Raw genomic sequence first — 12,909 nt, 5'->3', positions numbered from 1 at the left:
GTACAACTACTTGTAAAATTGTTTTTTCTTATTTCGTATAATCTGATGCCTATTTTATTTCTCTTTCACAGTTTTTATGAACGCGGCCATACCAATAGCAGCTGTTCTTGCAGTAAGATACCTTTTTTTCCACTTTTTCATATAAAAGGGGAGAGAAAAAAAGAGGGGGAGAAAGAAAGATAGGACACCATTGTTAGTATAGGAAATACTCCTCATAAAACCAGTAGATGAGTGAATGTGCCCCTGCTAACTGTAGGATAGCATGACACTGGAAGTGCCTATTGCCAGAGCTGGTATTTCAACAGCTGTTGTTTGTATTGGTAAAAAAAAAAAGAAATATAAATTTTTACTGTAAGAAAGAAAGAAAAAAATCACTACCACTTGAAAGAAGATGCATTTTGAGAAGCTTTCATTTTGAAGGGGTTTTGGGTGGCTTTGCTTCTATTGTCTAGCAGCAAAAATCGTCCCTGTTTCAAAATGCATTATAAGCCACCATTTCAGTTTTCAAGAAAGGGTACTCTGCAGTTTAACGAGAAATAAATTTTGCACATCCTCTGGACAGGTTTAAATCTCAACCTAATTAACTAGAGGAACTATGGCATGCCGGTCAGTAAGGAGTCTTCATAGACCAAATTCTGATGTCATTACTCAGAGTATGCTGAGAGTTTGTACCAGAATTGGATTAAATAGGACCATAGTTCTGCATCTGTGAAAAAAACCATAAGGTTCATTAGATTCTTACTGATTTTTCTGGGTTGTGTGTTTCTTCTAAACCCTGAACTAGATTACAGAACTTTACAAAACTAAATGCTTTGATTTTACAAAGATTTTTTTTTTTTTCATTCTTAAATATGTATGTGTCTTGAAATCACTGGCAAGTTTTAAAAATCTTTTTCACTTTAATAGAAGACAACTTTCTCTTCAGTTTGCTAGGATTCCCAATAAATTGAGGTATATAGTTATTGACCTTAGTTGAGAAAAATATTTTGCTTGCTGTCCTTGTCCATCTTTTTCAAGAGTCCCTATCCTGACATGTTCTTTTCCTGATGTGACAGACCTTTGTGACTTACGCATATACCAATGAGAAGCCCCTGCAGCCTGCCCAGGCTTTTGCATCACTGTCCCTATTTCACATCCTGGTCACACCACTGTTCCTGCTCTCCACTGTGGTTCGTTTTGCAGTCAAGGCTATCATAAGGTAAGTGGCCCTTCTAGTTTCTCCAACTCTTGAACACCTACATTCAATAATACAACAGGGAAGGTGCTGGAGAAAAAGGTTGTTTCTCCCTGCTCATCTAGAAGGGGATTTAGAGGTGGGAGTCCGATGTTCAGAAATGGGAGAGAAATCAGAGTAACCCTTTCTTTTTACTGCATGATACAGAGAAAAATAAGTGTTCTGCTTTTTTTTTTATAATTTCACCAAGTTTGGCAGTCTGTATTTAGAGCCAGATTGTCCTTCCTTGGGATATGCTTCTCTTCTCACAGTGTGGCCGCCCACCATAGCTTTCACCCACTGCTTTTCTGGGCTCTTGTCAACACAGAGGGAGATGAGAGCGGTGTGAAGCTATCTAGCAAGACAGGCCCTGCTGATGCAAGGAAAAGCAACTGGCTTAACTCTATCTCCACAGAGGGTGTATTTGGCTTTAAGTGAAAATTCAGTATTGTCCTGCCTCTCATTGTCTAGCACTAGCATGTACTGTCTTAGGAAAGAGAGTGGATGGAGGAACACTAGACACTGAAGGACTAGTTGCACAAGGGAAACTGAGCCCTACGGGACTCCTCTTATAGAGGAAATTCTGTTCCCCTAAATGGCAGTGAAGAGACGCACGAGAGGAAGCGTGGCAAAGCAGACATATGGGATTTTAGTCTGTGAGGGTTAGGGATCTGCGTGGCAGGACAGCGAGGAAGTTGGCATGAAGTCGAAAAGATTGTTTTAAAAAAAGAAAAGGAACTCAGAAAATGTGTTGCTTCATCAGTAACTTATATGTTCCAGGCATTTATTTCTGCAAATAGCCCAGCAAAACAACTTCCTTTGTCCTGTGCTATAGAGCACTTAATCTCAAGGGAGCTGGTTGGTAGTAAGTCAAATTTCAGGCTTTTGGCTGTTGCATCAGTGGTCTGTGTGGAAAGACTCATGGTCATGGGTTAGTTATGTAGACATACACACTGCCAAGATGTCCCAAGAGGCACAAACTGACACCTGACTGGCAGTAACATGTCATATGCCAAGTTCTAGCAGGATGTGAAGACCGGACTAACCTTCCCCCCCAGAAACATAGTTATTTCTTGCCAAGACTGAGGCACATTGGCAAGGTATTGCATTGCTGCTGCCACTGCCTCTTTATGGTGGGTAACGATAACAACAAATAGCAGTCAAGGGGACTTCAGGCTCCACAGCTGTCATTTGCCAGTACCACACTCACCTTAAAAAAAAAAAAAATCATTTAATAGGATTTATTTTTACCAAAGCAGCAGCAGGGCCACATGAAAGATTTTCCCGAGGTTGAAAATGATTTCTGACTAGTGGAAAATCTCAAGTCTCCTGTATAAATCATCCCAGCCTCTACATCTCTGCACTATGTTTAGCATAGCCCTAATATCAAAATGGTGTGCACATTTTCCTTAGCACTGCTGGCCACCCCTCAGGACATTATTTAAAGACCATATTTGCCAAAACAAACTTTACCCTTTGGCAAACTTATTTCCTAACATCTTTCTCCCATGAACATCATGTCCCCCAAGTGAAGAATGAAGAATGTGTTCTTGGCCGTTTCACAGCTCTGTCATCAATCAAATACATGTATATGAGTATGCACTCGTTTGTGTTACGTTTAAGTGCTTATACTTTGGTCAGAACCTCCATTTTATTGTAAAGAGCAATTCTAGTACCATGAAAGCTTTTTGAGGGTACCTGTCCTCATTCAAATGCAAGGTAATCGTTGATGTCTTCTTAGGCAGACAATCAGAAACGAGGTCTCTTTTTTTCTACAAGAAGATAAATTCTTCTTATGATGCACTTACGTAAGACTGAAATTCTGATATGGGATTTAGACATGTAAATTTTCCTTTAAAAATAGGATAGGAACAGGTATACTGGCAGGAGGAAATAATGACAATTGCAGTGCTTTCTTGCTAACTCTGGCTTGAACGTGTCTTGATAATTTCATATAAAATGCTCAGACAGGCCTTGAAACAGGACTGCATTCCCATTTGCATATTAATATTCAAATCACTGATCTGAAGTCATATGTCTTTCTGCTGTCTCAGTCTCTGGCACAATGCACCTAGATTTTAGTTTTTGCAAAATAACATAGCTTCACCATGATCGGTGGGTGCTTTTTTTTGTTCATCCCTTCCCCAGAACGATAAAGAGCCAGGTGCTTACGGCACTCTGAAAGGAAGTGGGGAAGAAAGAAAGAGCATCAAATCCTTCTGCGATGAAGAATGAATTCAACCTGGGTGCTGTATTTCCCAGGGGACAGTTTTAAGAAGTAGGGAAAGAGAACTCTTGCTGTATTTCTCCACGGGTGGCTATGGCTGTGCTCATTTGTGGAGCATTCAGTCCTGTTTGCATGCAGCGTATGCAAAAGCTGTGTTCAAGATGCACCTAGTGCATTGTCATTTTCAGAGAACGTAGACGGGTCAATGACTCGTTTATGCATCCTGACGGTGTGTAGGCATGAGAAAGCCAGCAACAAGAAAAGCCTGCTGAGATTGAAAGCATTCCTTCTCACATGACTAGCTCTTCTCTTCGTTCCCTGCTACCAATGTCCTCTTCCACATAATTTTTCACTTGCCATTGGGGGGACAGGCAGTCCAATAGGAAACCAAAAGTATGCCATGAACTTCTTTTGGAACACTTCTGATACATCCTGCTGGCTGGACTGCACAAAAATGGAAATGTATACATGGAAACTTGAGTTTATTGAACTCACTGTTCTGTTTTCTTTCAAGTGTACAGAAGCTGAATGAGTTTCTCCTGAGTGATGAGATTGGAGATGACAGCTGGAGAGGTGGGGACAGCTCTGTAGCTTATGAATCCTGTAAGAAGCACACGGGACTTGTAAGTTCTGTTTTATGACACTGAATTTCAAAGCAGAGAGGCCAGAGCGGAGAGGCCCCATACAAGGCCAACGGCCTAGCTGATAGGCCTTGGGAGTTTTGGCTTCTAGCCTGACTCTAACATTAACCAGTTTTGCCTCTTCTGTGTGGGGATTTCTGTGTTTCTGTGACATTAAAGGTTCCCAAACACATTTAAGCATTGCTGAAGTGCCAGTAGCAATAAAAACCCTGGAACGCACCAGCACATTTACACAGGGTTCAAATTCAGCCTTCAGTTTTTATAAAAGGCCCAGGTGCATTTACTGTGGTTATGGGGTTTGTACTGTATATTAGCAGTACAACCCATCATATATCGGGCATCTTTAGGTAGGACCGATTCCTGCTCTGGGAAATTCAAAATTGGAGGTGGGAAAAACAACACGAAACTTTGTGAAGTAAGAATTAATTCCAAAATGCTGTTTCTGGACCGCTAAGCATATAGTGAATTTGAGTAAAATTTAAAGCGAAAAAAACCCAAGGGAGGGTCTTTGCCCACAAGCTAGCGGGGGTCACTGACAGAGCTTTAAACCAGGCTTGAGGAGGGAGGGGGACAATATCAGGCTTGCCCATGACAAGCTGTGGGACAACAGGCAACGGTTAGAGGGACAGTGTGCTAGTGAGGGCTTGCAACCTGTTCCTCTGAGACGTGCTGGCTACACTGCAGCACACTTGAAGTCTTATGGAGATGAGACAGGGGCATCTGAGGTAATAGGAGGGATATAGCAGTGAAATACCCCAAAGGAATTAAGGGATGTTCCTCTAAGAATGTGACATGGCTGACAGTCCAGCTGAAGTGCCTCTACACCAATGCAGGCAGCACGGGCAACAAACAGGAGGAGCTGGAAGCCACCATGCTGCTAGAAAGCTACAGCCTAGTTGCCATTATTGAAACCTGTTGGGATGAATCCCATGACTGGAATGAGGCTATCGATGGCTGCAGGCTGTTCAGAAGGGCCAGGGTGAGGAAGGAGGGGTGGAGGTGTTGCCCTCTAATCAAGAAATGGACTGAGTGTGAAGAGCTGTCCCTGAAGAATAGCCATAAGCAGGTTGAAAGTCTATGGATAAGAAAAAGAGATCGAGGCAACAAAGGGAACCTTGTGGTTGGTGTCTACTACAGGCCACCTGATCAAGGGGAGCCTATTAATGAAGCCTTGTTACTCCAGCTACAGGCGGCATCACACTTGCAGGCTTTTGTCCAGCTGGGGGACTTCAACCACCCCGACATCTGCTGGAAAAGTAGCACAGTGAGCTGTAGCAATCCAGGAGACTCCTGGAGTGCATTGAAGATAACTTCTTAAGCCAGGTAATTGACAGCTCCCCCAGAGGAGATGTGATACTGGACCTCATGGTCACCATCACAAGTGAGCTAATTGGTGATATCAAGATTGAGGGTAGGCAGCCTGGCCTACAGCGATCATGCACTGGTGGAGTTCACAGTCCTGAGGGGTATGGATCAGGGGAAGAGTAAAGTCAGAACCCTGAATTTTAGGAAAGCAAACTTCCAGCTCTTCAAGGAGTTAATCAATAGGACCCCCTGAGAAACTGCCTTCAGGGGCAAGGGAGCAGAACAGAGCTGTCAGATCTTTAAGGACACTTTCCATAGAGCCCAAGAGCTCTCGATCCCCAGGTGTAAGAAATCAGGAAAGGAGGGCAAGAGACTGGCGTGGCTGAGTTGAGACCTGCTGGTCAAACTAAGGTTAGAGAAAGAGATACACAGGTGGTGAAAGTAGGGACAGGTGTTCTGGAAAGAGTATAGTGACGCTGCCCTGTTGTGTAGGGATGGGGTCAGGATGGCCAAGGTGTGGATGGAGCTGAACTTGGCAAGGGACGCAAAGAATAATAAGGGCTTCTGTAATTATGTCAACCAGAAAAGGAAGGTCAAAGAAAGCGCACCCACCTTGATGAGCAAGACTGGCAAACAGGTAACAACAGATGAGGAGAAAGTTGATGTACTCAACCATTTTTTTGCCTCAGTCTTCACTGGCAACCTCTCTCCCCTCACCTCTTGAGTGAATGGAGCGCAAGGCAGGGATGGGGGGAGCAAAGTCCTTCCCGCTGTAAGAGAAGATGAGGAACCTGAATATACATAAGTCTGTGGGACCTGATGAGATGCACCCCAGAGTCCTAAGGGAATTGGCTGATGTAGTTGCCAAGCCACTCTCCATGGCATTTGAAAAGTCATGGCAGTCAGGTGAAGTCCCTGGCGACTGGAAAAAGGGAAACATTGCACCTATTTTTAAAAAGGGTAGAAATGAGGACCCTGGGAACTACCTGTCAGCCTCACCTCTGTGACTGGGCTGATCACGGAACAGATCCTTCTTGAAGCTATACTAAGGCACATGGAGGACAGGGAGGTGATATGAGACAGCTAGCATGGCTTCACAAAGGGCAAGTCCTGCCTTACCAACCTGGCGGCCTTCTATGATGGAGTGACTACATCAGTGGACAAGGGAAGAGCTATGGATGTCTTCCATCTGGATTTCTGTAAGGCCTTTGTCACAATCTCCCACAACATCCTTCTCTCTGAATTGGAGAGATATAGTTTTGATAGGTGGACTGTTCGGTGGATAAGGAATTGGTTGGATGGTCACATCCAGAGGGTAGTTGTCAACATCTCAATGTCCAGATGGAGATTGGTGACAAGTGGTGTCCCTCAGGGGTCTGTATTGGGACCAGTACTGTTGAATATCTTCATCAATTACATAGACAGTGGGATTGAGTGCACCCTCAGCAAGTTTGTGGATGACACCGAGCTGAGTGGTGTGGTTGACACACCTGAGGGATGGGATGCCATCCAGAGGGACCTGTACAGGCTTGAGAAGTGGCCCTGTGCAAACCTCATGAGGTTCAACAAGGCCAAAAGCAGGGTCCTGCACCTGGGTCATGGCAACCCCCAGTATCAAACTAGGCTGGAGGATGAAGGTATTGAGGGCAGCCCTGCCAAGGACTTGGGGGTACTGGTGTATGAAAAGCTGGACATGAGCTGGCAATGTGCATTTGCAGCCCAGAAAGCCAACCATATCCTGGGCTGCATCAAAAGAAGCGTGGCCAGCAGGTCAAGGGAGGTCATGCTGTCCCTCTACTCCACTCTGGTGAGACTCCACCTGCAGTACTGCATCCAGCTCCAGAGCCTTCAGCACAGGAAAGACATGGACCTGTTGGAGTGGCCACAAAATGATCAGAAGGATGGAACACCTCTCCTGTGAGGACAGGCTGAGAGAGTTGGGGTTGTTCAGTCTGGAGAAGAGAAGGCTCCGGGGAGACCTTATAGTGGCCTTCCAGTACCTGAAGGGGGCCTACAGGAAAGATGAGGACAAACTTTTTAGCAGGGCCTGTTGTGACAGAACAAGAGGTAATGATTTTAAACTAAAAGAGTGAAGATTTAAACTAGATATAAGGAAGATTTTTTTTTTACAATGAGGGTGGCAAAACACTGGAACAGGTTACCCAGAGAGGTGGTGGATGCCCCAACCCTGGAAACATTCAAGGTCAGGTTGCTCTGAGCAACCTGATCTAGTTGGAGATGTTCCTGCACATTGCAGGGGGGTTGGACTACATCACTTTTAAAGGTCCTTTCCAACCCAAACTATTCTATAATTCTATGATTCTATGGTTTAGGAAAAGATATTTTTCTTTCATGTTGACATTTTTCTAAAGCTAGATATTTCAACTGTTTCAAACTGATTACATCATTTAAAATGTGAGTGAAATTTGAAGACGGCAACAGAAAGAAAGGATTAGCACAAAAAAAGTTTTATTTTGAGATGAATTAAATTAGTTTGCCAAGCAGAAACATTTTTCTCGTTTTTCTGGGTTAAAAATTGTAATAAAGAAAACAAAAATTAAATTGTTTCAGCATTTATTTTGTTCTCTTGTCCACCTTTTGCCCAGTCCTACAGACAGAGACAGACAAAGTCTAGAGGGAAAAATAAAGGTAATATCTGTAAAGATTAAATCAATCACTGTATAGCCCAGCTATAAGGAATCACTGAGATTATGCCCATTGAGCTCAATACAGTGGTGCTTACAAATACACGGGTAGCTCTGAATGAGCTAGCTCCACAACCACTATTATGCATTAGCGAGGTACTCTGCACACGCTAGTTTGATCTGCTTCTCACTCCTGCAGCTTTTCTGCTTCCAAGACCCAAACTGGTAACTCTGCATGCCATTACACTTTTACTGACGCAGCTTTGTTAGGAGCCACCTCAGGTAAGGCAGACTTTACCTAGTGGTTTGAGGAGGAGGACAGAGCTGAAATTTGGGATGGTTATGCATGGGAAACCAAAAATCAGATATTTCCTGTGCTGTGTTAAGGGTGTTTAAAACATTGCACTATGTGCATCACAGTAGCGTGTCTTTATTATCACATATATTGAAAAACACTGGTTTCTTCTTGTGACCTAGAATGGTGGTAAGAAAGGGAGTGGATTGTTTGTTTTATAGGGAACCAAATGCTGTCCTCTCCTGACGATTCCAACTTTTCTCCTTTCTTCATTTCACTATGCAGCACACCAAGGCCATCAACAGAAGGCAGCCCTTGAGGTACCAGCTTGAAAGCTATGAACAGACAACGAGGAAGCAAACACGTCCTGTGGAGATAGATGATATTGCAATCAAGGTGGTTTGAAAACATCATCTCATTCTTTACGAGGAGCAGGTCCTCCCGCAACAGTACCATTTGCTGCTGTTCTTCCAAAGGCAAATTGTCTGTTGAAAGAACAAGCACTTTAGCCAAAAATAAAGTGAGGAGAATTCACTTCAGATCAGCTTTTTATAGCAATCACCCGTCTTCTCATGAAACAGAGGCATGAGTCTAAAGGAACAAAAGACGGATAGATAGATATGCAGATAATTTGATATGCAGAAATTAATATAGGTTTTTCAGACTTTCCCTTCATGAGTTTATCTTTCACTCAAAACCAAGATCAAAACTTCTGACATTTATTGTGACACGTCATTTATAATGACATTAGTTTAAGTCATGTTGGCCAACTTTTCCCCGTAATGTGTGCTCTGTGCAAAGAATGTTTCGTGGCCCTGACAACTCCAAAGGAAGTATGCACAAAAAGGCTAGGGCGTGCTGGGGCACATTTTTCTTATGTCCAGCATAAACGTTGTGAATCTTCAATTTCCATGTTGGGAATACATTCACAAGGGGCCATATATCCCAATATGCAGAATAATTCATTCATTGATAAACTGTGCTATTCAGATTGTCACCTGTGAGGTCTTGTGATTGTTATTCTTAGTCTTTAATCTTATACTTGACAGCATGGAAGTATTTGGTAAATACAGTTCGATTTAAGATCATCCCTTTATTGCATTTCATATAGTGTACCTGTTTGTGTACATAACTCTTCTTAATGACAAAATGTTCTGAGTTTGGCAATCTTAACCAACCTAATCTGCTTTTTTTTTGTTTATGAGCATACCTCACTATGTCTATTAATCACTGATTTCTTTTAGTAACGTATTTAAAATCTAAACTAGACATTCTATTTTTATTTTTTTTACCTCATGTGTTTATATATCTGACATGTGGTAATTGTTTTGTAGGTGACCAATGGATACTTTTCGTGGGGAAGTGGTTTAGCTACGTTGTCCAACATAAACATCAGAATCCCAACAGGTAGGATAAATGCACACCTTAAACATGAAATATGTAATATCGAATTGCTACTAATTCCATTTCTTGATGTTGTGAAAAGCACAAAGTCACACATTTAGGTTTTTGTAAGAAAAAATGAAGATTAAAAATGTATACAAGGTCATGAACTGTATTGGTCATATAGCTATATCATTAACCTAATGTACTATACATAAACAAAAAATTACATGGTTTTTATATATTTATATAGTTTATATAGTTTTTATAACAGCAGGAACAAAGTCGAGAGTAAGAAAAAATATGAAAAAGAGGGTTTAAAAAAGTTCCATTACTATTATTTTTAATAGGCAAATTAAAAAAAGGAAGAGGGAGAACTCCAGACTTGTTCAAATCAAGTGTCCATCTAACTTGGTATTTTATTTCCAGCAGTGGCTACCAGTGGATGCACAGGGACACAGCAGTCATATACTTCTCCTATCACTCTTCAACATTACGTTATCCCGGTTCACAGCTATTTTCATCTCAGATAATTCCTTGAGCCTCATGCAGTTTTTCTGTAAAGAAATTATCAATGAATTTATTTTTGAATTAATTTCTCTTTGACTAGCTGAGCTCCTGTCATTTCTTGCATCCTTGATGTCTTTTTTCTATGAGTTTCAGGGGTTTACAAACCATTGATTTGTTTTGGAAGACTTACATACATAGCAAGTGCAACAAGGAGCAACTTCTTCCTCCATCATCATTATTATTATTATTATTATTATTACTACTACTACTATTATTGTTGTAAAATTCCTAACACTGTTGGTGTTTCATGTTATTGAATAGTCTTGTATTTTATTTCTACATCCTATCAAGTGCTTAGTTTTAAAATAGCTTAATGCGTTAGGCGGACACATCTTAGACATCACATAGTTATTAAGTAATTCCAAAGTACTGTATGTAATCCCAAAGTCTATATAATTTATTTCACCATAGCATTAGGCATCCTATACATGGATGAACACTTCTTTGTGCCGGCCCAGTGCAACATACAACATCAGCAGAAGGTCTCTGCTCCAAGGAGTTTACAATTTAAGGCCATGGGTTTACAAGCTGGATGAGCCAGTCTAAGAGTTTACTTCCTTTAGAAGGCATGAGACCATTAACTCCCCATCTGGCAAGAAGCTTACCTGGCAAATGCACTAGCTAGTGCAGTTAGTGAGTTCAATTAGTTTATGGGGAGATCTGAGAAGCACCATTGCCACTACAGAGTGGGACCGAAGGTAGGAAAGTGGTGGGGGGGGAAGGAGTACCGCAAAGGAGAAAAGAGTAATGGATCTTCTTTTGGTTTTGCAGTCACTTTATTAGCTTGGCCCAAATTTTCATGGAACCACCGCCTAAATAGTCACTCCCCACTTTATATCATTTGACCCTAAAAAACTTCAATAAAGTAACACTCTCCTATACAATGTATGATAATATATGTCAAAGCAGTAATCTCATTCCTTTGGAGATTAATGTGTACTTGTACTGTCCATTAATGCGTATTTCCATTGATGAATACATGCAATATTGCCCATTTACATAGTGGATGCTAAAAAATTTAACCAACTATTTCAGGTGGCTTAGAATTGGATCTCGTTGGTCCTTGTGGACTTGAGTAGAACTGGTCTTTCTCTTTTTTTGAAAATGTTTTTGTTATTATTATTACCATAGGTCAGATGACAATGATTGTGGGTCAGGTTGGCTGTGGCAAGTCATCACTTCTCCTTGCTATATTGGGAGAGATGCAGACGCTGGAGGGAAAAGTTCACTGGAGCAAGTATGTTTTATATAGCTGTTAATTGCTGTATTCATTTAAGAAAGAGGGAGCTGGGTTTTGCTTTGAGAAATGTAAACTTCATGTCTCAGAACTGTATGTTAAATGTGGAGGGCATCACCTGCAAACCTATGAGGGATTTTCATAGCTGTTCTGTTCATGGTTCAGATCAGACTGCCTCAGGAAGGGAAAAAGACTAGTCTGGTGATTAATAAATTATAATATCTAATATATTAGCCCTATCAAGTGACCTGAATAGAAAGCATATACTATCCTGTAGTCTTCAGTGCTGGGAGTTGGCTCTGGATTTACAGTACTCACTATAATTGAAGGCACTCTTACAGCAAATAACACCCATTATCATGCTGTCTCCAAAGCCCTTTTTGGCAAGAACAATGTGAGGTGCAATTTACTTTTGTTGTGTTTCATCAGAGGTGTTTGTAGTCTAGTAACATTTCAGACAGTAGTTGCAACTCAGGTCGCGCGAATAATGAAATTCTTCAAGAAGCATTGAAGGGGTGAGATAGTTAACATGTCAAAGGCAAAGCAGGGCTCCGGTTTAAATTCCGACCTAGATTATTAAGTCAGCGTTGTTACCGTGTTACCGTACACACCTATGAAAACACGACAGGCTGGAGCTTCTTCAGTAGTGGGGTACCAGCGGTACAGGAAAGGCTATCTTTCTCACCCAGTGATGATGCTGCTAGCAGAAAAAAAAAAGGTGATATAATAACATGTGAGCCATGCTTTTCCCCTTCCCTGGTATCTGCCCAAGCCTTGCCTATGGAAGTTAGTGTTACTCTTCACAATCGTACGTGCAGAAGGCAGCCTGAGGACACCCAATACCCAAGGACTAAAGGCTCTGAAGAAGGTCTTGCTGAAGAGGGAACTGCCAGCGAGGCCGGGCCTCAGATCCACATGAATTCAGACCCAGTGAATAAGAACTTCCTACGGAAGCTAAGTGGGGCAGCAACCACACTTCCAGCCTAGGCGTGGCAAAGGCTGTGGAAGGGGTGTGCTGTAACCCCTTGTTCTTTGTTTTTTTGTTCTTTGATTTTAAAGATCAGTTCTGTTTCCTTAAAACTTCCAAGGCAAACTCTTCTTAATTAACTTTTTGAGGGGAAAGGGTGAATTTTGTCACAGAGACTAATATTTTGTTGCCCCATCGCTTGACTAGTGATCTCCTTTGTCATCTTTTTCTTACAGAAATGTTGCAGTCTGGATATTTTTGCTTTTCATGTGCTAGTATGCATGGCATTTTTTGTTCCCCAGCCATATTTCACTGTCCGCTATTCTAAATGTATGATCTCACTGGAGTAGCAGGTACAGTTGGAGCCAAGGCAAGACTAGCTTTAGTTTAATTATATGTGAGTTTAAGCTTTGAAGGAGGAAGAAT

The 12,909-nt window shown here is 41.8% G+C and overlaps 1 protein-coding gene across 13 annotated transcripts in view; it reads left to right on the top strand.

The window, feature by feature from the left end:
- The window catches only part of ABCC9 (ATP binding cassette subfamily C member 9), a 79,767-nt gene that overhangs the window by 32,547 nt on the left and 34,311 nt on the right, over positions 1–12,909 (top strand). For all 13 annotated transcript variants that reach the window (XM_063357635.1, XM_063357675.1, XM_063357686.1 and 10 more), the window contains 6 exons: positions 72–112; positions 1,056–1,198; positions 3,955–4,063; positions 8,612–8,722; positions 9,661–9,733; positions 11,411–11,516. In XM_063357635.1, the coding sequence (XP_063213705.1) occupies positions 72–112; positions 1,056–1,198; positions 3,955–4,063; positions 8,612–8,722; positions 9,661–9,733; positions 11,411–11,516 (583 nt within the window). The remainder of the gene's footprint in view (positions 1–71; positions 113–1,055; positions 1,199–3,954; positions 4,064–8,611; positions 8,723–9,660; positions 9,734–11,410; positions 11,517–12,909) is intronic.

This window comes from Chroicocephalus ridibundus, chromosome 1 (genome assembly GCF_963924245.1).
Source record: "Chroicocephalus ridibundus chromosome 1, bChrRid1.1, whole genome shotgun sequence".
NCBI classification, from domain to species: Eukaryota; Metazoa; Chordata; class Aves; order Charadriiformes; family Laridae; genus Chroicocephalus; species Chroicocephalus ridibundus.
This window is presented reverse-complemented; position numbering and strand designations above follow the sequence as displayed.